Raw genomic sequence first — 24431 nt, 5'->3', positions numbered from 1 at the left:
AGAGAATAATGCACCAAGTCTTTGGGGCTGAATCAAAAAACTATTGTGAAAGAGTGGAATAGCTTCTGTTCTTTAGACAGCAACATTCTACATGGTTAGACCGAGGTCTTTTGACACTGGTCAAAGCTCTGTTTTGTGGATTGTTGAGGCATCTGCTAACATTCCTTATATTAATTTTCTTAATTTTTCTCCGCACATATTTTTAATGGCAATATCTCATTTCTAATGGGCAATTCTAATAGGAATATCACACACAAGAAGATAGTTTTGTGGAAGAGCTGGGTAAAACCATGAATAGGAATCTAAACAGAAAAAGAAAAGGGACATATGTTAAAAGTGAACCCTACCTTTTTCAAAATATAAAAAGGGTTGTAGGTTGATGCTGTATTAGTCTAAGGACATAGGCACACAAAGTTCTTTGGGTAGATGTGATATCTTTTATTAGCCCAACTAAGCAGTTGGAAAAATTGTTCTTTTCAAGCTTTCAGCCACAAACACCCTTCGTCAGGCATGCAAGGAACAATTTCTCCAACTATTTAGTTGGTCTAATAAAAGATAGCACATCTACCCAAAGAACCTTGTCAGTTTACTTAAACTGGCATAATCTTCAGCTCTTGCCTTTGTGGGGCTCTAGCTCTGTCTCTAAATGCCTTGTGGGGCTCTAGCTCTGTCTCTCCAGGAGCCCTGTCTCAAATTTCTGAGGCTGAGATGCCAGCCCTACCACAGCCAGAGAATTAAGCAAAAGAGCTTGGAGAGAGGCGGGCAAGCAGGCAAGGACTATAGGTCTTGACCTACTGGCTAAGATAGAGTTCTCTCTCCTCTTCACTCCATAACCCCAGCTCCCGGGAAGCAACACACACACACACACACACACACTTGTTCAAGGCCAAATCAGTTCCAACTTCAGTGGGGCAAAGCCCAATAGTTAGGTTTCAAAATTTGACTGAGCAAAGCTCAGTTGTCAAGTGTGTGCACTCTACCGCTGGGCAAGTATCCAGCTTGTAGCCCTATTGGTCTAGAGAAAAAGGCAATCAGGACTCGTTGTAGAGATGACATCTTTTATTGGACCAACAAAATTTTTGCCAAAAAACCCCAAAACAAACCATGTATTTGAATTGCAAGCTTTCAGGCACAAACACCCTTCATCAGGCATTAGAGAACAGACTGTAAAAGTACCACTGGGCTGGTATCCTCCCTCCCAGACCCATCCCTCTGGGGCTTCAGATACTGCCGAAATCCAGGCAGGCATCCTACATGCAAGAAGGCCCAGGCCTGAGGATTTCCCCCCCTCTCTCGCCTGATCTTAAGAGACCTATAGTCCTTGCCTGCTTTCCCGCCTCTCTCCAAACTCTTTTGCCTAATTCTCTGGCTGTGGATAATAAGGTAGGGCTGGCAAATGTCTTAGCCTCAGACATTTGAGACAGAGCTGACACTGCCCGCCGCCAGCGCGGCCAAGGGGAGCCCGGGGGTGGCAGCCGGGACAGCAGGCACGTCCCCGGGGGCGGCTCCCGCCCAGGGCACTGCCCGGCGCCTCGCTGGGAGGAAGCCGCAGCCCTTCGGCAGAGGCGGGGGGCGCTGCTCTTACAGAAGAAAGACGCGGGGGGCTTCAAACGACGACGCCCAGCCCCCTTGGGGTCATTTCGGGTCCGATTCGCCCTTCTCCTCCGGCGGCTGCAGCCCGGCGGCGGCGAGCGCGGGCCCCACTCCCGGCACCCCCGCGCCATCTAGCGCCGAGAGGCGGCCGCGCCGGGCCGGAGCCGGAGCCGGAGCCGGAGCCGGAGCGCGGCGCAGAGGGAGGGAACCAGCTCGCGGCCCCGTCCCGGCTCTCGCCGCGCTCCCAAGCCCGGAGGCGCCGCGGGAGGGGGGCGAGGTCCTCCCGGGCCGGGGCTGCCCTCGCCGCCGCCGCGCCCGCTGCTCCAGCCCAGTCACTCGCGCCCGCGCCCCCGCCCCAGCCCTGCAGCCCGGAGCGGACGGATCGGCGCGGAGCCGCCCGCCGCCGCCGGAGCCATCTGCGGGAGGCGAAGGAGCAGCCGCCGCAGCGGGGCCGGGGCCGGGGCCGGAGGAAGCCGCAGCGGCTGGCGCGGCGCGGCGCGGCGGCGGCATGGCCCACCCGCGGGAGGGGACGGACGCGGCAGCCCTGCCGCGCCCCTGCCGCCGCCGCCGCCGCCTGCCCGCCCCGCGCTCGGCCCGCCACAGCCCCGCGGCACGACCGCCGGCCGGACCCCCCGCCCCGAGCGCCGCCTCCCGCTGCGGGGCGTGACCCCCGGCCCGCGCCGCGCCGCTCCCCCGGGAACTTGTTGCTCCCTCCCGCCCGGCGCGCCCCCCCCCATGTCCCCGCCGCCCGCCCGCCCGCCTCTCCCCGCGGGGCGCGGACGCAACGCGGAGGCTCCATGCGGCTGAGCGCGCTCGCCGGACCCGCCAGGTACGTGCCCCGCACCCGCGACGCCGTGGGATCAGCGCGGCCGCCCCCCGCGCCCCGCAGGCGCCGCCCGCAGCGCCCGGCCGCGGCCACCGCCGCGCTGCCTCCCAGCAAAACTTGTCTGGAAGTTGAACGTGGCCGCCCGGAGCGCCCGCCGGCTCCGCAGGGGGCCCGCTCGGGAGGGGGCGGCCGGCCGCCCCCGCCGGGGCCCCGCAGCTCTCGGGGAGGGGGCGGGAGGGGAGGGGAGGGGCGTGGGAGGGGCTCGCCAGCGCCCGGCATCCCGCTCAAGGGGCTCGGGCAGGAGCGGCGGAGAAGAGCCGGGCTGGGGGCTCTGGCGGAGGGGCCGAGAAGAGCCCCCGTCTCCTCAGGTGGCTGCACTGAGGAAGCAAGAGCCATCCGCTGGTGACTCCGTTTGCACCTCTCCCTTCTGTCTACATGCAACATATGGAGCTTTTCTCCACAAGAGCCAGCTGGTAGGAGGGGGAGGCACTGGTTTCACTGCACACGGGGACATCATGACTTTCCCTGTCTCCCGATCTCTTCTGCTGACTGACTAGCAGGCAGTGGTCGGGAGACAAAAGAGGAGCAAGCAACATTTTCAGGACAGCCTTCACTGTTTAGGCAGAGTAACAGCGCTTAGGAGCCTGCAGGACCTGCCGTGGCTTTGGGAGCATTTGTGTCTCATTCAGGGTTTTGTGTTTTTTTTAAATTTATGTATTTAGTGGCCAAGCCAGGATTGGCTCTGAAGTGATCCCTCAGCAGAGGCAGCCTTAGCAGCTTGGACCATGGCAGCAGGAGTAGCAGCTTGGTTGCCCTTTGCCCGGGCAGCAGCCATAGGATGGATGCCAGTGGCCACAAGTCCCATGCCAGCTGCTCCCCGGCAGGAGAGAAAGCGAAGCCAGGACTCTCTGATTGTGCTGAATGTGAGTGGCATCCAGTTCCAGACTTGGCTGGATACCCTGGAGCGCTACCCGGATACGCTGCTGGGCAGCTCAGAGCGAGACTTCTTCTACCACCCAGAAACGCAGCAGTACTTTTTTGACCGAGATCCTGATATCTTCCGGCACATACTCAATTTCTACCGTACAGGGAAGCTTCATTACCCCCGGCAAGAGTGTATCTCGGCGTACGATGAGGAGCTGGCCTTCTTTGGCATCATCCCTGAGATCATTGGCGACTGCTGCTATGAGGAGTACAAGGATCGTCGGCGTGAGAACGCCGAGCGCCTGCAGGATGATGCTGACCAGGATCACGCAGCCGAGAACTCCCTGCCTTCCATGACAGCTCGGCAGAGGATGTGGCGGGCCTTCGAAAACCCACACACCAGTACACTGGCCCTGGTCTTCTACTATGTCACTGGTTTCTTCATTGCTGTTTCTGTCATCGCCAATGTGGTGGAAACAGTGCCCTGTGGCATAAGTCCTGGTCGTATCAAGGAGCTGCCCTGTGGAGAGCGCTATGCCGTAGCTTTCTTCTGCCTGGATACAGCTTGTGTCATGATTTTCACTGTTGAGTATTTGCTGCGTTTGGTGGCAGCTCCCAGCCGCTACAAGTTTGTGCGCAGTGTCATGAGTATTATTGATGTAGTTGCCATCATGCCGTATTACATTGGCCTGGTGATGACAGATAATGAGGATGTCAGTGGGGCTTTTGTGACACTGCGTGTCTTCCGTGTCTTCCGGATCTTTAAGTTTTCCCGTCACTCACAGGGGCTGCGTATCCTGGGCTACACGCTGAAGAGTTGTGCCTCAGAGTTAGGCTTTCTCCTCTTTTCACTTACCATGGCCATTATCATCTTTGCCACGGTCATGTTTTATGCAGAGAAAGGTTCATCAGCCAGCAAGTTCACCAGCATCCCTGCTGCTTTTTGGTACACCATTGTCACTATGACAACACTGGGGTAAGTGGAGATGGGTTTGGCCAGGGCCAACATTTCACTGAATTTATTGGCACATGTGGGGCAGTGTTCAATTTCAAAAACTTTATTAGAAGATGCAAGACATACATTTTTGTTACAGAAACTGTAGGGACTTGAGCAGGTACTTTTTAAAACTATGAACCAGTTTACATATGTGAATCGGTTTCAGAGTGCTGTAAAAATGAAGGGGGCCAGAGATAAAAATTTGAACTTTTTAAAAATAAAAATTAAGACAGGTTTCTTTGCATGTTGTTATTGCACTTTGTTCAATTTGACAGTGAAATTAGAATATTTTTCAAAGTCTCTGCAAAGTGTGAGTGCATGTTTTGTTATTTGAATATTCCAGGTAGTGGTACTTACCAAATAATTCCTAAGGTATTGTCTTGAATACTGTAGAGTAATCATTATTCACAAAATAATAAGTAAACCTTAAACTTATCAAAGGATCAGCCCTGATGTAATTTAAATCACTGGCAGATTTCCCTTTGATTTCAGTGACACCAGTATTTAGCCCCAAGTCAATGGCATACGTCATTCAATGTATACTTATGAAAGTGCCTGTGAAGCTGATTGAGGAAGTCTGATTAATCTGTGCAGCAGATCTAATTCAGGAATATATATGTTAAAAGTATGTTATATATGCCAGTCAGAGTTTAGTTGCTTCCTTAGAGTTTGAAAGTATAAAATGCCACTGTTGACATTAAGATTCAATGGTTTTTTGTAGTAAGGTAGATTACTTATTTAAAAATGCTGACGGAGATATTAATGGTATTGATGTCGTATTGTACCAGCTTAGAGAAAATTGTAGAAATATTTTTGTCTGTGGCTAGCAGAGATTTAGGAAGCTTGATTAATTTAAGAAGGCATTTTTTCATCCTGTCCTCAGTTCTGAGCTGTTTTGTCATAGCTATGGGACTGAATACGTAAAGTAGGTTTTTTCACTGAAAATTACTACTGCTAGTTGTTTTATATCTGTATATATTAAAAGATGAAAAAGTTTCATTGTCACCAGTTTCATTAGTTAAACATTTTGTCATCATAAATGCTGTGATTTATGAAACATGCATTACTGGCTTATTTTAACAAAGTGAAAGAAGCCTGTATTATAAGATAGTTTATTTGTTTCCTTTAATCGTAGTAGAGATTGGAAAACCATATACAAAACTTTAAAGATAAAGGAGCTGCATTATGTGATAATTTTTATACAGAGCTTTTATCTTTAGTACGCTATACCAAATAAAGACAAATATTGTAAATGTAAATTGTCCATACTTTTGGTAATAGTGTGTAATGCCAGGAGGCTCTGGCAAGTTTATTTTATTATTTATTTATTTTCTCTATCACAAAAGTTTTATTCTGGTTCCAGTTTTAAATCATGTTTCTGTATATTATTGTTAATTAAACTTATTCAGCAAAATTATTCACAGATTTTAAAAACTGATAAAAATATCACTGAATATGAAATACCAACAGCAGAGTTTAATCTGTATTTGTTAATAATGACTTATTTTTCTCGAATAGTTATTGAAAATCTTGTCCATGGTCCTGAACAGTATACTGTTTTCATATGGTTGGAATTCCTCTTGAATTTTATTTTCCCAGGTTTTTAAAAGCATTTGAGACTCTGGATAAAAGTTTCAAAAGCACCTGGATGATTTGGGAGCCTCATTCTCATTGAAAGCTACTGGGACTGAAGAACCTACATCCTGTTTTCAAAGTGCCTCAGGCTCCTAAATCACTTAGTATTTTCACATCCAAAAATTCAAGTACGTTAAACATGCTTAGGCAGTTAACTCGGTTTGGAGGATAATTATACAGGGACCCAGATTTGTCCTTTAACATTTTTGATAACACATCATTTCGGAAGAATTTTAATCAGCATGCAAACTGGATAATGTTCTTCTTTTGATATCTTGTTAGCCATGTAAATACTGTGTTAAAATGTTAAATAGTGATGAATAATTGGAATAGAATTAATAACATTACAAGCACTGACATAGTTTCATCTTGGTGTTGTAAGCATAGGGAAAGGGTGGAAATTACAAGAGAAAACTGCAAAGCTAAATCAAAGTGGAATATTCTTATTAGTGTTAACTTGGATGAAAGGTCACATCTTGCCATCCTCACTTAGGCAAAATTGAAGTTTTAAAGTTTTATTTAAATATATGCTCTAGAAGGTGGACAGACATGAGCCAAGTTCTTTACTTGCAAGCAAAATGAATTATACTCTCTTGTTTCTTTTTGCTTTTTTTAATGATTACTGTGCTTAGCAAGTTACATAAAATGTTATAAAATGCCATGGACTGTAATGCTCAATAATAATCTAACTTTTTTTGAGTTTTGGAGACTAGGCATATTTATACAATTTGTGAGTTAGCAAGGGTATTGAGTGGCAACCTTAGCAATTTGGGGAGTTATTATCTTGGAAGCAGAGCTATATTTCTCAGTTCTGCATGATTGCTGAGCAATTAAACCATCTTAAAAAAACATAGATTAATTTTCTCTGCAGAGTGCCGATGACTTCAAATATTGCTGCACTTTTAGACTCCAAGGACATCCCAACATCTTGATCTTAAGTGGTTGGGATTGTTCATAGAGATGGAGAATTGCAGTAAAATCTGAATTGAGAAATGTGGTTTAGAAATACAGCATGTGTACATATTTAAGTTAAGAAAAATGTATTTAAATAACAGGACAGCTTTTAAACCAAAATAATAAGTGAGAGAGATGAGTGAATAGCAAGTACTAGATAAAAACTTAGAGAAGGTATTGCAGGAAAATGTGGAAGTTCAGGGCAATAATGAAAGCCAGAGAAACTGCAATCAGCTGCATTATGGAGGTGCAAAGATCAAGAAATGGGTAGGAATAGAATCAGAACCAAAAGAATAATGTTTGCTGGAATTGTGGCTCTTAGATGTACGTGAATGCTTCTGGAACACTCGCACCCTCTGTGACTCAGTAGTGGCACCTTCTGTGCCATCCGGCAGTTTGATAAACGAATGGCTTTCTTTCTGCCAGTGCTGTAGACAACAAATGAGCTGGAGAAGCCTGGGTCAAGGTTTTGTAGTAATGGTGGAGGGGCAGTATTTCTTTGTAGATCTTGTGTCAGTTTTTGTACAACGGTTTGTATGTAGTATTATATATTGTGCTTTAAATAAAGAATGTTGTGATCTTTTGTGACTAGTTCAAAAGCAATCACACAGGCATATGAAATAGTACCTTCATATTTATAGGCCTTACACTGTATGGCTTTGTCAGATCATATAACACTTTCATAAGTGAATTACAGACTTTACAGAAGGCTGTTTAAAACTAAGAAAATGGGAATGTAAAGCTTCCATCATCATTATTATTGTTATTAGTATTATTTATTCATAATGCAAACAATGTGAAGTATTAAGTAGCAGACGGACACATTTCCTACCCTTAGCAGCTAAGAAGACGATGTGCACATCTCCCTAGGCAAGAAAGAGCTGCAAAGAGCTTCACTGTTAGAATCAGGAGGCAGTGAAATACACTGCTGAGGGAAACCGTGGAGTCTTCATCACTGGAGGTTTTCAGGAAGAAGTTGGAGAAACATTAAGCCTCTTCTACAAGTTCTAGGTATTGCACAATTACCGAGTAGTGTAGTGACTAGCTACACTTGCAAGGCAACTATCACACAACTTTTCAGGTCTAGCCTTATACCTCATTTCAGGTCTAACTTTATAGCTGAGTTTCAATTTGCACATGTAGCAGTGTCTCCTCTGTTGCTGGGACACCCATCAGCTGTGTGCTTCCAGCCATGGGTACATCATATCCAGTGGAAAAACCCCTGTGCCCTAGGAATTACAGTAGCCATAATCCCCAGGGTTGTACCCTGGAGATTGCAACTGCTGTTATTCCTAGGGTTCAAGGAGGTACATGAAACCCCTGGATCCTGGCGATCATGGCTGCTACAATTCCTAGGGCTCTAGGGTGTGGGGCAGGGCAACTAAAGTTAGATAGTTTAGGCATTTTTTTAAAATTCGATGTAGGGCATTTTTAAAAAATTCCCTTCCCCTCTCTTTCCCAGTGGTTTCTAGCAGTTCCAAAGGGGAGAGGGAAGTTGCCTCAGCATCAGTCCTTTGGTCCCAATTGTTTCCCATACCCCTGGGGTGGAAGGCTCACCCCTGTTGCAATCTTCCAGTCAGTCCAGCCCTTGTGACTAGGAATCCCTCAACTGGTTTGTTGGGCTCCCAGCTGTGGGAGCTTGCTTTTTGCCAGTGGTGGGAGAGCCTGGTATCAGGCTTCCCCTGCACCAGCAAGAAGATATGATGGACTGTAATGCATACCCCACAATCACACCTCCTGCCATACACGTATAGCATGGTAGAAGGCATGACTGTGTGAATGGCGCATTAGATCTCATTGTGCCTTTACCTCCACATCTAGCAAGGGTCTTTGTCAGAGATGATCTAGAATAACTACGTCTCAAATGCTCTGTGAAGAGCAACACTTGGAAGGCCAGGGAGAATCATCCCCTGACATACATCCATGGATTGCGGAGAGATCATGGGAGGAGCCCTGCATCCTAGAACATGTGGATGTTGGAAAAGACTGTGCTCAGTAGCAGAAGAATGAAGCAGAGCTCCACAGTCTGCTTAGTTATGAAAGAAGATTAAAGGAGCTAAAATAAGTTTATGCAGGGTTACAGAAAGGGGTGTGACAGTCATGATTGTTGTTCCCGGGTTGCAGGACAGATTGGAAGGGCTTTGGTTCTGAACTTTACTTCTGAAGTTTGTGGAAAGCAGGAAGCTTGGGAAGGATTTTTCCCCCCCATCTTTCACTGAAGGTGTCATGGTTTTATTTTCCTTCTTCCAAAACTTTAGGTGTTGGCTGAAGCCAAGGCTGGTGTGCCAGAGCTCCTGCTGGGTCTATAATCCAGGGGTCCTGGTGAGGATCTTGCCCTTCTGCTCAAGGTCAGACCTATGGGATCAGGCTGGAATTCCACCCTATGGTCAGATTGATACAGACTTTGCATGGGGGGGGGGCTCTGCTTGGGGGGTAGGGCAGCCATGACCCTTTTCTTTGGCTCTCTTGAATGCATTTTAATAACCCTTGAGTTGGAAGAACATTGACAGCCCATATCCCCCAGCTTTACCTGTGGTAGGTTAGGGTGCTCTTGGTCTTTTGGAGCAATAGCTTTGTAGTTATATGACAAGGATGATCAAGTAGTTCTTAGGAATAAATTAGACAGGCACTTTTGGATGTGCATAGGGATGATCCTGCCTCAAGCAGGGGATTTGACTAAATGACCTCAGGAGCCCTACTTTTATATGACTCTATGATTCTGACATAAGGGAGTAGGATGATAGGCCTCCTGCTTTCCTAATCTTGTAAAGTCTCTTCTCCCTCTTCACCATTCCCCCCACACTTTTTGCACATTTGAAGTATACTCCCTCTACATAGTTCTTTCTTTTCTTCTACAGTGCTAACATCTGACTTCACCAGCTCTGATTTTGACCAACTCAGACCATGTCTTCTCTCTGTTTCTCTTATCCTCATTTGAGACAAATTTACATTTCATGTCAACGACCCCACTGCCTTTATTTCCTTCTGCCTCGTTCCACCAGCCTCCTTATTTATCTGTCATCTCTGAACCAAATCTTCCATTTGTGGCTATTGCTGTTCTTCTGATCTGATCTTTACCCATGTCAGTTCCCCTCTGCAATGTTCACTTTCTCAATCACCAGAAAATCTTGTTCAGCATTTCACACTTAGTGTGTTTTCTTACAAACACCCTAATATGAAGAAGACAGATATCAAACGCACCCACAGATGAGAAAAAATGCAAAAAAAGAATAAGAACTTGTGAATCCTAACTTCATCAGTAGTTTCATTAAAACCCATGAAACTATTTTTGTGTGTAAGAGCTCTTCATATGAGTAAAGATTTGCAAAACTGCCCCCTTATTTCTCTATTTTTAACTACTTGCTCTGTTATTACTTGTATGTTTGATAGTTTTCTTTTTCCAATAGCAATTTTCTGTTTTTGTATTCTTGTACAAAACCGGGTGATAATATCAGACTCTCAAAAATTTTACATTTTGAGTTTTCCTCCTCTCCCCCCTCAATAGCTAGATTAACATAAATCAGAGGATGGTTAGATTGTAATGTAACAACCTTCAAAACCCACTACTCAAAATTCAGGAAGTGTTTCAGGGAAAATTTAAAATATTGGAAAATAAATGGTCACTTTGGTTATAATAAAAAATATTTTATCCTCTAATACAAAGCTGATTCAGCCTGCATTGCCTAGCTGTACAGCTAGAAAGAAAGCATGGGTTATTATATATGGCTTCAGTGTTCTTCACTAGAGAACAACTTGTATGACTTAAAGGTCATGCAGAGTTCTTGGAGGCAAGACAATTTGTTTAGTTAATGCAATGTCCTTGAGCATGAATTTTCTTACAGCTACAAAGTGTGTACAAGTGGTGTTTAGAAAAACGAATTTTCTGTCATTCTAATTTATTTACTTTGTGTGGTGGAAACAGATGGAAATTAGTTTTCTTGCCATTATTATGAGTCAAGAATAACACCTATATTGGTGGTGATGAGGAGGCAACAACAAAAATATGCCAACACAGTGAAATAGAAAGAACTGATATGCATAATTTCAACTGGCATCCCATTTATTGATTATAGTCCATCATGGGCCATTATACACATACTTTTTTCTCCTGCAATGTGATGGAAATCCGCCTCTTTGGAGCAGACTCGATTAATCGCACGGGAGCTGAAGCAGACTGTGCTGCGTCACATGCAGTTGTATAAGCGGTGAAATGTGCATCAGCACACAGAAAATGGCAGCAGTGCACTTTTGAACTAAAACACCTCCAATGTGTTTTAGTTCAAAAGTACGCTGCTGCCATTTTCTCAGCACTGACATGCATTTTGCCACTTATATAAGTGCAAGCGTTGCAGCTCCAGGCGCTTTGCCCAGCGCTGAGGCACTTGCATGTGTAAAAATACCCCATGTGCCTGATTCTCAGCTAATATTCAAATGATATTAAAGGCCTGACTTAAGTGATAAAAAATTCAAGAAGTTCACATTGAATGGTGACACACTATTTTTAACTCATACAATTATGAATTTCTCTGCCTCTGCATAGGTAAGAAGACAAGTTTTAAAACATAAATATCTAAATATAGCTTTAAGATAGGCCTGCTACATATGAAGGTGTTTGGAAAAGGGTACTATACTGATTAACACAGAAACTTGTAAAGAATCTTGAAATAAAATATGTATCCAAAATGATGACATTTCACAAGCACAAGAAAAGAATTTAAGTTACTATGTTGTTCATTTCCCCAGAACAAACATTTGAAAAAATCAAAGTATAATCTGTTTTTCACCTCACTGAAGTTTTATCCCAGGATAATTTGTTAACTACTGTGGAGTTACTTCTAATGTACAATGTAAGTAAGAGGAGAATCATATTCTATAGGTAATAAACAAATGCAGTGTTTGCAGGAAACCCACAGACATAGTTTAAATTCAGGCTCATCACATTTCATCAGCTGTTAACACAGTGCTGGAAAAGATATTCTGTATATATTTATACCAATCACTCATCAGGAAGTGAGTGAGAGCAAAGATTTTTATTTAAGACATAGTTTATAAAACAATTTCCTTGCACTGCTAGTGAAATAGAGAAAAGGTTTTTAAATTCACAGGTTGTACATTAAAATGATAGTTCTATGTTCTGTTGCATTATTCTGGAACAATAATAAGTACTATACTTGGACTGTTACCTTTAACCACATTAAACAGCCTAATTCTACCATCACATTTGCAGTATATACACCTAAAGTAACTTTTTACTGAAGGATATTATTTGAGTCTAACACATTCTAGATAATATTTATAATCATGCTTTTTGGTACTTAATGTGTACAAAAAAAGCCAAAAAAGGAACAATCATACTGCAACACTGAGAAAATAATACCAATTTTTCAAACAGTGTTTTAAATAAATATGAGATAAGAGAGAAAATAGGTACAAGTGGTATGCTTCTGAATGTAAACATTAAGAGAGAAATATCTGAATACAAATCTTTTCACATGTATATCTGTTGAGGGAAGGGACCAAACTTAACATTAGCACTCATGAAAATTATGTAGCTATTGGTCCATCTGTGAATGGTTTTGGTCTATATTTAATAAAATTTGCTTATCAGACATCCTGAAACAATTATAATCCAGCACTCTCATATTTTATACCCATTTCCTCCCACTACAAAATGGCACTTCAAAAGATAAGAGAAGGTAATAAGCATGTTTTAGCTGGTCTAAGTATTCTGATCCATTCTGCATATGCCCCGAGTTACCACACGTTCAAATCCCATTCCACACTATCAAAAGCTGATAAATAAGCATAAACATTTTGCTATGCTTGGATAAGACCTTGCAAACCAAAGCCCTGTCTCTGTGAATATTAAAGATCCAGTGACAACTTTTATGAGAAAAATAATTTGCTCTGATGCCCTTGGCAAAACAGTGTTTCCTTTTTGACACACTTCTGCATTGTGCTTTGCACTGATTAGCTAGAATTCTATATCCTCAAGGTATCAGCATTTTAAGGGGGCTGTGTATATGCATTTAATTTGGGCTTGATCATTATTAAAGTAAAGGTTTAAAAAAAAGCTTCTACTGACTTCAGTGAAAGCAGGATTAGGAGCTTTGCGAAAGTTGAAAATGTTGCATACCTATGTTATTACTATGAATACACTCATGTTTTACATCCCTTCCCCCTCCCCCCCACCACTACCACCATACACACAGCTCCAGTGCAGTCCTGGAACTGGGACCAAAAAAATAGCTGCTGCTGCTTAACTACAGTTGCCACATTCCTGAGGTTGAATCACTTGCCAGCAGAAGGAGGGTTTTTTTGCTACCAAAGCTGCACCAGTTCCCCCAAATAATAGAAAGTTCCAACAGAAAGGAGCCACCTTCTGTCATCTCAGCTGCATCTACACTGAGGATTTTGCTAGTAAAGCTACCTCAGTCACAGGATGAGAGCTATTCTCATCCTTTGCCAACGGCTCTGCAGTCAGAAGTTTATAATGCAGGCAATGATTAAATAGCCTGATTTTCAAAGATGCTAAATACTACCTGGTCCTTTTGGAAGCAGTGGGGTTTATGGGTACTCAGCACATGTGAAAACACACCCTATCTATGTTTATGTAATACCACAGAAGAGTAATTATGTGTGCATAATATTTAAGGAAGGTGGTGTAACTTAGCAGTCAAAGCCTTTGAGAGAAATTTGCTATCACATCTAAGGGAAAATCTAGCCTTTGGTTTACAGTGTTTGGTTGTCATTGCCTGTAATTTTAATTGAGCAGGACCGGAAGTTCAAGAAATGTTTGTTTTGTTATGCATGCTTTAGAATTTCATGTTCATTAGTTCTGGACTAATTACAATGTTTTCCAATAACTAAATGTGAAATTTTAAAAGAGAGGAAATACCACAACTTAAGCATCCAATTCTGAAAACTAGCCAAGTCTGGAGATTTTATTGATTTCAGTGGGACAAGGATTTGGTGGAGACAGAATTGATGGAAAGATGATGTGTAGTAAAAAAAGGCTGATGTGCACTTAAAGGACAGAACCCTTTTTCACTTTATGCACCTAAGTGATAGTCACCAAGACAAGTGGGGGTATGGCAGGCAGGGGGAATATGATGGGGGAGGGGACAGCAGTAACATGCCAGTGCTCTGCCTCTGCCCATTCTGTTGCCCCTCACTGATGAGCCAACCTGCCCTGCACCCTGCTGCTGCCCTTCACTCTGGATTTGCTGACACCAGCCCTGCCAGTGCCCCTCACTCCCAAACAGCAGTACCTTACCCCCCATCTCTTGCTGGTGCCCCTCACTCCTGACCCACAGCCCCCTCATGCTGCCAGTGCCCTGTACACCCAACCCACAGGTGCCCCTCCCATCCCCCATGCCCCTTACTCCTGATCCACAGCCTCCTGAACCCTTCCCAGCCCTGGCGGTGCCCCTCACTCCCAACCCACAGCCCCTGCCCCCCAGCACTGTTGCTGTCCTGCACTCTGGACAAGCATCCTCTGTCCCCCCAGCTCTACTGGTGCCCCTCACTCCCGACCCACAGCCCTCTCCCCCACCCAGTCCCACTGCCCAAACAACACCCTCATTACGCATGCACCCTTGCTCTTGCTCTCGCTCACACACTCATTCACTCACTCTACTTGGTGGTTGGAGCCCGTGCAGGGAGCACATGACCCCCAACAGCCAATCAGCTTGCCCATTGCTCCCAGTCCCAAGCAGCCAGCCTGGGAGAGCAGAAAACCAAGACATTTGCTTTTATTTTAAAAACCCACTGGATGCAGCACAGGGATCCAAAAAAGAGGACATATCCTAGAAAACCCAGATGTATGGTAACCCTAAGTTTTATTTTATTTTTTTTTTTTGCCCACGGGGCAGCCAAGAGAGGAGGATAGACAGACCTAGGAGGAAGCAGTCAAGACAATGTGCGGCTCCCCTGCTGCCCTGGATGGGAGGAAGACTTGGGTTCTAATCTGGATCTTTACTCCTAACATGAAAGAAACTTGCCCAATGTTCTCCATCCATATTATCCAATTGATATTAAATGGAAGGTTCAGTGGGTCATATTTCAAAAGGAAGACTAAGAAGTGGTCTGGGTGATGCCTAGTCTAATGATAAATGTGCACTGAAGTAGGTCTGTCCCTCCCAAGTGACAGGGGTGGGTTTTTAGTGTCCCAAATGACAAAAACATGATGGAGTCCCATTACAATCATTGGAATAAAACTGAACTCTGATTCTGTGGTGTACTTTATGATTTTGTTACAGTCATTATAATGTAAGTCTCGGTGATGTCTTTATAGTACAGAAGGAGTTTAAACTGAATAGCTGTTGCTTCTTCATGTTATGTATTAGCTTCTTTCATTTTCTGTTCTTAGCTGTCTGGGTTCTGCTTGCTGGCAAAGTTGAACAGAATGAGCTGTGATGAGTGCTAGGAAGTTCAGGATTTAAGCAGAAAGCGTGAGCAAGCTGCACAATTCAGAGAGTTGTATAACCCTCAGTTTCCCTAATTTTCATGAGATACTTCTCAAGGTTACCAGGATTCATAGAGAATGTCTACCCTGAAATGTAGCAGAAACACTCAAAGCCACCCTCCACTAGCTCTAGCAAAATCAGCAATCCTTCCTGAAATTATCAGATTTTGTAGCCTCTTGATATTAAGCTTTTCATTCCTCAACTGGAGAAACCAATCCACAGACAGTAGTTCACACATGCCCATAATTAGCTGTTAGTTGTTAACTTTTCATATAATTAGAGAATCATAGGAATGGAAGGGACCTTAAGGGTCATCTAAACCATGTTCCTGCACAAGTGCAGCATTAATTAATGCTTAAAGGGTTTGTTTTTTTTTTAATTTGAGTATTTATCTGTTGTCTGTTTCTTAAAAGTTTTGGAGAGGAGTCCTTGCCTTTCTTAGGCTGCATACACACATTCAAATGAATAGGGAGAATTCTTCTGGTTTTGTTCTCCTGGTAGAAAAACTTATCCTAGAGCAGCAGGTACAGACATTCAAATTCTGAGGCCCTGAAGACTGGAGAGCTTTCAGAGCTGACACTGTACAGCCAAGAGAGACATCTATGCACACATGTCTGCAGCAAAGCAGCAGAGTCTAGTGAGTGACACAGTAACTTTGCACGGAGGGGCATAGGCAGATTAATGTCCGGGCCAGGTGGGCAGTTGCCCAGGGCCCTTCAGGAAATGGGAGCCCCTGGGAGGGAAAAGCAGGCAGCCCAGCATACATATGTGCATATGCAGGCTGGCTACAGGCATTCAGCATTCAGAAAGGAGGGAGCAGAGCTGCACAGCCCACTTACTGCTTGCCAGTAAGTTCATAGAAGTAAAAAGGGGGCTTAGAGGTGGGGGCAAATAGAAGATCCCATGGTGAGGGAGGGGGATGGGGCTGGGGCCAAGTTGCTGCTCAGCCCCAGCCACGGCAGTGTATGCCTGGGGCAGGAGCAGAGTGGAGGCTTGGGGAGGAGGGGCAGCTCTCTGTTGCTGCATGCACCCTGGGCCAAAAGAGGAATGGGGAGGGCATGTGCCCCCCAGATTTGTGCACAGGATAGGCAGGCTGCATGCTGTTTGCTCAAGTCTGTCTGCCTGCTGCCTAAAAGTGTGACTAGATGTCAGTGAAAATATAAATAGGTACAAATAGGAAAACATGAGGTAAAGCAGAGAAGGAAGTGGGGAGAAGTCAGGGAGGGAAAGGCCAAAGGGAAACAATACAGTGATAATACAAGGTAAATATGAGGCTCCCAATGAAAAGGGAAATAGTTGGAAATCAGGAAGACAAAGGCAACAGAGTCAGGGAGGGGAATGGAGAAAAGGTGGGGCAAAGGAAAAACATAAAAGGTCAGGTCAGTCAGCTAGCTGGTGAGTCAGATGTCAGGCAGATTGTAATGTGTCATAAATCCAGTGTCTATATTGAGTCCATGATTTTTTTGTATCCAGTAAATTTTTATCTTCTCTCATTCCTGTTTTCCTGATCTCCAACTATTCCTTTTCATAGACAGCTTCTTTTCAACCTTGTAGTCTATCACTGTAATGTCTCCCTTTGAACTTTTTTCCCCTGTTCTCTCTCCCCTCCATGAACAACGCATGCCCCTGGCAGCTGGGGAAGCACAGTTATGCTGGTGCTGGCAGGAATGTTGCACAAAAGCAGTTCGTTTCTCTGGAGGCCCGCAAAGATCACAGACACACAAACGTCAGCCGGCACAAAAGGATGTATTTGTTTGCAAACAAGGTCAGAGTGGGGCATTGATGCCCAAATCAGCTTCTGACAAACTAATTGTGTTTTCAAGCAGAATTTCTCTTCTCTCTCCTGAGCACGTGTGCAGACACCGGAACTCTTACAGCTACTTCCGTTTCATACAAGCATACATGTAGTTACATCATTACATACATCGCATGTATAGTATAATTAGCTACTTAAGTATGCGGGGCGGAGAGATGAATATGCAACAGTTCATTAAGCATGCCCAGAAACTACAACAGTTCGCCAAAAGTTCATACCCCAAGGCCACAGTCAATTGAATTCCAGCTTCTGTAATCAGCACGAGAAAGGCTAAAGCGGGTGAGGGGGAGAAAGGAGCCTTGGGCAGTATTTCTTTCTTATCAGGTGCAAGATGCAAGCTGCACATTTCTAACAGGAACATGCTGGTGACAGGAGCCTGGTGAGCAGGGAGCTCTCTCTCTCCTGAGCACGTGTGCAGACACCGGAACTCTTACAGCTACTTCCGTTTCATACAAGCATACATGTAGTTACATCATTACATACATCGCATGTATAGTATAATTAGCTACTTAAGTATGCGGGGCGGAGAGATGAATATGCAACAGTTCATTAAGCATGCCCAGAAACTACAACAGTTCGCCAAAAGTTCATACCCCAAGGCCACAGTCAATTGAATTCCAGCTTCTGTAATCAGCACGAGAAAGGCTAAAGCGGGTGAGGGGGAGAAAGGAGCCTTGGGCAGTATTTCTTTCTTATCAGGTGCAAGATGCAAGCTGCACATTTCTAACAGGAACATGCTGGTGACAGGAGCCTGGTGAGCAGGGAGCTCCCGCAGATACTACTGGCACTGTTGGTGGCGGGGGGTGGAGGTGGTGATCGCAGACCAGGGGTCAACAACCACCCACAGGCACTGCTGGCAGCACCTTTTTGTTTTACAGTTGTTGCATTTCAGCCCACTAGTGTGGGGCTGAACCCTAGCCATATGTTGGTTGGCAGATTGGGACCATGGTGAAGCTCTGGCACTTCTTGTTGTTTATTCAGGCCTCAGTGGTGTATAGGCCTGGTTGGCTTTTTGCTGCCCAGTCCAGGCCCAGTGAAATAGGCCTGGGCCCTCTTTTGTCCCTTTTGCAGGTTATACCCCAACCAAGCACTGTGGTTGGGCGCTAGTTCTAATTTAGGCCCAAACCAAAATAGACCTGACCTCCCTTTTGTTGTTTCATAGCTATTAGATCGCAGCCTAGCAGTGTGGCTGAGACTATGTGTCTAAGCCAAAGCCAAGTAGGTCTGGCTCTCTTTTGTTGTCTAGTCAGGCTGAAGGACAGGCCTGGGTCCCCCTTTTATTGTTTTACAGCAGTTCTGTTTCAGCATAGCTGTATTGCTGAGACCCAATGTACGATTGTTTGCTGTATGTCTGGCCCAGGCACACTTTGGGCCCGGCATGTTGCTTTTGTGGCTCTACGTCCTGACCAATGCAGAACGGTTGGCATTGGTTGCTGGTCAAGCTGTTTTGCTGTTTGGCTGGCTTTTCTCTGAGTTCTCTTGCAGTTTCCTGCCCCAGAAAAACTGGGATTAGAACTAAAAACTTTGGGATGTGATATGCTGATGAAAACTACAGTTTACTCTTAAATCCACTATACGGAAGTGAAGATCAGTGCTACAGTTTTGCAGGGAGTAATGAGGGGTCCTTTGCAATGCAGAAGAACCTATGCTCTCTAGCTTCTCCCTGAAGTGCCGTAGACCCATGAAGCAGCCAACAAGGGCCAGGTTCAATTTTGGGAATAAATATATTTTACCATGGCCTGAGCCTCTGCCCAGTCTATTTGGGAAACACTATCTTTTATTAGACCAACTAAATAGTTGCCAAAAAAAGTTGTTATTTGCAAGCTTTTGGGCAGACACAATCTTTCTCAAGGAAAAAATGTCAAACAAGAGTCTACATGACCACAAATAATTTAGCTAAAATCAGCGAAGCCCCCTAACTCATTTAAAATACTCAAAACAACCATCTTTGACTTTCAATATGCCAATGACCATGCCATCCTTGTGCACACCAAGGAAAACCTCCAGACCATGATGGATCTTGTCAGAGAAGACTACCAAAGTTTGGGCCTTTCTCTCAATGTTGAGAAGACAGAAGTGCTGTATCCATCTGCCTTGGGCCATGAATGTGATTCCCCCTCCCCAAACTACTGTCACGCCCCTAATGCCGGTGCACCCTTGACCTGTGAGCCTGGGTCGGCATGACCGGCTTGGCGCGAGGAGGGGGATTTATAACCAGACAGATAACAGTGAGCAGGAGTCAGAAGATTTAAACGCAGCGTATGGTTACACAAAAGGTTTATTTTACTTACGCTACTGATGTGCTGCAGCGTAGGCAGAGGAGTTGATTTATTCAGTTACAGCATGCAGATATCGTGTTACCCAGCATTTACAGGGTGGGTAGGAGAGTTGCTTGTTACAGATTCCGAGCGATTCACATAAGTCGTTGCAGTCTGCAGATTACCGAGAGCTCTTGATAAGAAAGATTACGACAGAGATAAAGAGATAATCAGGCCGGCAAGACGGGGATACGCCAGAAAGATATGTAGGCGGAGAGATAATATTTGTGCACGATCTGTTCTTCTTGAGTGTATACACAGTTCTCTGCTTTGGACGGAAGTTCTTTCAAAGTTATATTTGCCAAAGGTGACCAATTACTATACGCTAGACATGAATAATTAATGAGTTGGCACTTGTGCTTTCTTTGTTTGCTCAGGTTTCAGAAAGGCGGGGGTTATTTTTACTTGGGTGGTACTGGTCCTGTTTGGTCACAGGATGGCGTGCATAGTATATTATTTAATTTTACAACTTCACTAAAGTAGTTTCATTTTTATCTGGTCACCATGGGTACTAATATCTTTTTTTGACGTCACGGTACCAAGCTGCAATTTGTTCAAGGTTAGTGTCTTTCTCTTGTGTCGGAACTCAAGTAATTTGAAATGAGGCACAGACAGGGGTGTGTATATGCAACACTGCTAATACAGAGGGATAAATTACAATTACAGAGTTTGTTGTGTTAGCTTCTGACCTTTTGCCATCTGACCTTTTGCCATTGGCATCTGAAATCAAAGACTTTGATCTTTGACAACTACCATTGAGAGAAAGATCTTGGAGGTAATCAAGCACTTCCGCTATCTCAATAGCCACCTCTCTCACAGAGTGAACATAGAGGAGTAGTGTACAAGTTCCTCCTTTGGGAAACTGCTTTGGCATGTCTTTAGTCATCGTGATCTCCAGAAAAACACTAAGATCTATGGATGTGAAATGTGGATGGCTTACCATTATTATCTCAAGAGCCTGGAGAAGTACCACCAATGATGCCTCCAGAAAATCCTCCACATGAAATGGGAAGATCACTGCACAAACACCGGCTTCCTTGCTGAAGCCAATGTCACCAGCAATGTCACCAGTGATCCTCAAGTACCAGCTTCACTGGACCAAACATTGTGTGTGGATGCCTGTCTCTTGACTTCCAAAACAAGTGCTCTTCTCACAGCTTAGTAATGGCCTGAGCTCTCAAAGTGGCCACAGGAAACAGTGAAGGCATACTTCAAGAAAATGGATTCCAACATCAAGAGTTAGGAGGAGCTGGCTACAGGCTGACTCCAAGGGCACTGCAACCTCATCCAGCAGAAGTGTGTATCAAGGTAAAGTGTCTTGCCCTCAAAGCAGAAAAACAAGAGCGGAGGAAGGAAAAGGGAAAGAATCCCAGACTGAAGCCTACTGTCCCCTGCATAGATATGTGGCTCAAGGATTGGACTCTTACATCATCTCAAGACCCATTAATGAGCCATGGTAGAGATCATCCTGGAATCAAAGGATTGTCACTAATGAGTAGCTCTGAACCCAGACATAAAGGTTTTACAAAATGTTGTCAAGCATACCTCCACAATGAGACATCATTAAAGGGGAAATATGACACAATTATGGTTCTAATAACTTACCCTACCTTCATCTTTACTCCTAAATGGAACATTCTTCCATTCTTTTATAGTCTGGACTCTTTCCAGAACATATCTATCATATTTTCTTCAGATAAAGATCTCTGTACCAAAATGATGTTTAGTTTTGCTCTTTGCAGAGATCAACTGCCAGTGATTGTATGAATTGTCCAGCTGTTTATTTTAGTTTTACAATCTACCATTTACAACTTACCATTAAAAACGCCTATCAAATATACCAACACGACTCCCACTAAGTAATTCTGATATGTTTTCCAAAATCTAGCCTGAAAAAAAATGTCATAAAAAAATAAAATTCAAAGCAAAATGGATCTTTAAAAAGTTATCTTTTAGAATCTATGTAAATGTACTTGAGTATTTTGTGACTATAAGTATTAATATGCTTTAACATTTGAGGCTTGTTCTGTGGTGACAGAATGTGGAAACTTCAAGTAATGTTTTAATTGACCAATAATTTTCATTTGCCATATTTACTTAAATCTAGGATGACCCTGAATTTGAGACAATATCTCCAATAATTAGATACAAAGTATAAATTTGTCATAATTTTCCAAGTATAGAATCTAATTATTGGAAGCCTTCCTGTCCCCACTGCACCTCCCAACCCCTGCCTCCCCTCAGTCTCTGCTTCTTCTCCCACCCCCAGCAGTCTCTGCCTCATCCCACATTACTCTGTTTTATCTCCAAAGTACATCATGTGGAAGTACAGCTCCTGCCAGGCCATGCAGCAGAATTGGTGCTGCTGATTGCTTGGGCATGGGTTTGAGTTTCCCTGTACTTTTGCCTGGGAGGGAATCCAGCCTGAGCTGGATCTGAGCTGTGCCTGACAGTAAAGTTGGGGATTGGCAGAGGTGAGGGGGAAGAAACTGCAGAGGACATGTGAAGGCGGGGCAGGCAGCTGCTGTGGGTCTGACTTGGACCCCGATCTGAGATCAGCCACCTGTTCCAACCTGTGCTTTGAACTATAGGAACTCCAGAAGCAGGAGCTGCTCTTGAGGCCTGGTGTTGTGGTGTGGTTTCTATGTTGTAGACCAGTAGATTGTCAGTTCAAAGCTGGGTGAGACCCCTACACCTCCACTTGGCCTGATGCATGCCAGATTTTTTTTTGCTGGGAGGAACAGATGGCCAAAACAAGCTGCTCATGGAGGTTCTTACATTGTGTGCAGGACCTCCACCTAACCCAGGTGTTCTAGAGTTCTGTCCCACCAGGGGTAGCACATTGCTAGACCTGGTCTTAGCAACAGGGGATGATCTGGTGGGGAACCTGTGAGTACACAGTAACCTGGGAGATCATAACCATCACTTGGTAAAGTTCACTATCCAGAGAAGGGTGGGAAAAATATCCAGTGAAGCTAAAGTGTTCGACTGCAGAAGGGCCAACTTTAGTAAACTTAGAAGATTAGTTGGTGAGGTGAAGGAACTCAAGAACATCAAGCAAATAGAGATCCAGGAGGGTTGGAGATTTCTCAAAGGAGTGATCCTTGGGGCATAAAAGGAGTCTATAGCCTTACACAGGAAAGGGGGTAAGGGGATAAAAAAATCCCACTTGACTAAACAGGGAATTCTCGGAAAGACTGGGAGCTAATAAAGAGATTTACAGGCAGTAGAAGCAGGGGGCAGCCACCAGGGAGGCATACACCTCCCTGGCATGCTATTTCAGGGAATCAGTTAGGCAGGCCAAGGCAGGACTGGAACTTAGGCTGTCTACAACAATTATGGACAATAAAAGGTCCTTCCACAGATACATAGCAAGCAAAAGGAAAGCTCAGAGTAACATGGGGCCCCTGCAGGACAAATCAGGACAGTTGGTGGTTGACACAGGTAAAAAGGCAGACCTCTTCAATGAATTCTTTGCTTCAGTATTCCTTAATACTGACCAAGACAATTCCCCCACCTTGAGCATCGACAGATGTCCAAAATGCACCAGACCACCAAAGGCTAGTGCTGACTTAGTTAAGGAGCACTTGGAGGGGCTGGATAGGTACAAGTCAGCTGGCCTGGATGACCTCCATCCACGGGTGCTGAAGGAATTGGCCAGTGTCATAGCTGAGCCACTGGCACAGGTGTTTGAGCTCTCATGGTGTTCTGGCCAGGTCCCTGAGAACTGGAAAAGGGCCAATGTAGTTCCCATTTTTAAGAAGGGGAGAAGGGATGAACTGGGTAACTATAGGCCAGTCAGTCTTACCTCTATCCCTGGGAAAATACTAGAAAAAATCATCAAAGTGCACCTTTATGAAGGCCCAGCAGGGGAAATGATGTTGAAAGGAAACTAGCATGGGTTCATCACAGGAAGATCCTGCCTGACACACCTTATAGCCTTTTATGACTGGGTCACACACTGCCTTGACACAGGAGCTGAGGCTGATGTCATCTACCTGGATTTTAGGAAGGCCTTCGACACAGTTTCGCATCCTATTCTCATAGGGAAGCTAACGGACTGTGGAGTGGATGCCTACACAGTCAGGTGGGTGACCACCTGGCTTAGGGACCACAGCCAGAGGGTGGTGGTGGACAGGTTGCTCTTGGTCTGGAAGGAGGTGGGCAGTGGGTTCGGTCTTTGGACTGGTGTTATTTAATACCTTCATCATCGATTTGGATGAGAGTGTGGAGAGCACTCTCTCCAAGTTCGCAGATGATACCAAGTTACTGGTCAAAGTTAAGACACTGGAGGGCAGGAAGCAGATAAAGTCTGACCTAGATAGGTTGAATCAATGGGCAGAATGAAATAGGATGCAGTTCAACAAAGATAAATGTAAGATACTCCACCCAGGAAGGAGGAATCCCTAGCACACCTATAGTTTGGGGAATGACCTTCTCAACAGCTCAGAGGCTGACAGAAATCTTGGAGTCATAGTTGACTCCAAGATAAACATGAGCCGGCACTGTAACGAGGACATCAACAAGGTGAATCGCACCTTGTCATGTATGAGTAGATTCATGACAAACAGATCAAGGGAGATGATGCTCCTATCTATGCAGCATTGGTTCAGGCCACAGTTGGAGCACTGTGTCCAGTTTTGGGCATCACACTTCAGGAGGGACACAGAGAATCTGGTGAGGGTTCAGAGGAGGGCTACACACATGTTTAGTGGCCTCCGTGAAAGACCCTACAAGGAGAGGTTGAGGGATCTGGATCTCTTCAACCTTTACAAGAGACATCTGAGGGGAAAACTTGTAGCCACCTATATGTTTATAGGACAACAGGGAATTAGAGATGGGCTATTTACCAGAGCGTCCCTGGGAGTAATTAGGAATAATGGGTGCAAACTAGTGGAGA

General features: G+C 44.7%; 1 protein-coding gene across 2 annotated transcripts in view; it reads left to right on the top strand.

Annotated features, from left to right (window-relative positions):
* Nucleotides 1-2287: 2287 nt before the first annotated feature.
* Nucleotides 2288-24431, top strand: part of KCND2 (potassium voltage-gated channel subfamily D member 2) — a 501119-nt gene continuing 478975 nt past the window's right edge. For both annotated transcript variants that reach the window (XM_090042214.1, XM_090042213.1), the window contains exons 1-2: nt 2288-2422; nt 3142-4319. In XM_090042214.1, the coding sequence (XP_089898340.1) occupies nt 3205-4319 (1115 nt within the window). In that variant the 5' untranslated portion in view covers nt 2288-2422; nt 3142-3204. The remainder of the gene's footprint in view (nt 2423-3141; nt 4320-24431) is intronic.

This window comes from Crocodylus siamensis, chromosome 4 (genome assembly GCF_052110815.1).
Source record: "Crocodylus siamensis isolate JL-2025a chromosome 4, ASM5211081v1, whole genome shotgun sequence".
Classification (NCBI taxonomy): Eukaryota; Metazoa; Chordata; order Crocodylia; family Crocodylidae; genus Crocodylus; species Crocodylus siamensis.
Note: the sequence above shows the minus strand (reverse complement) of the source record. Positions and strands in the feature narration are given on the sequence as shown.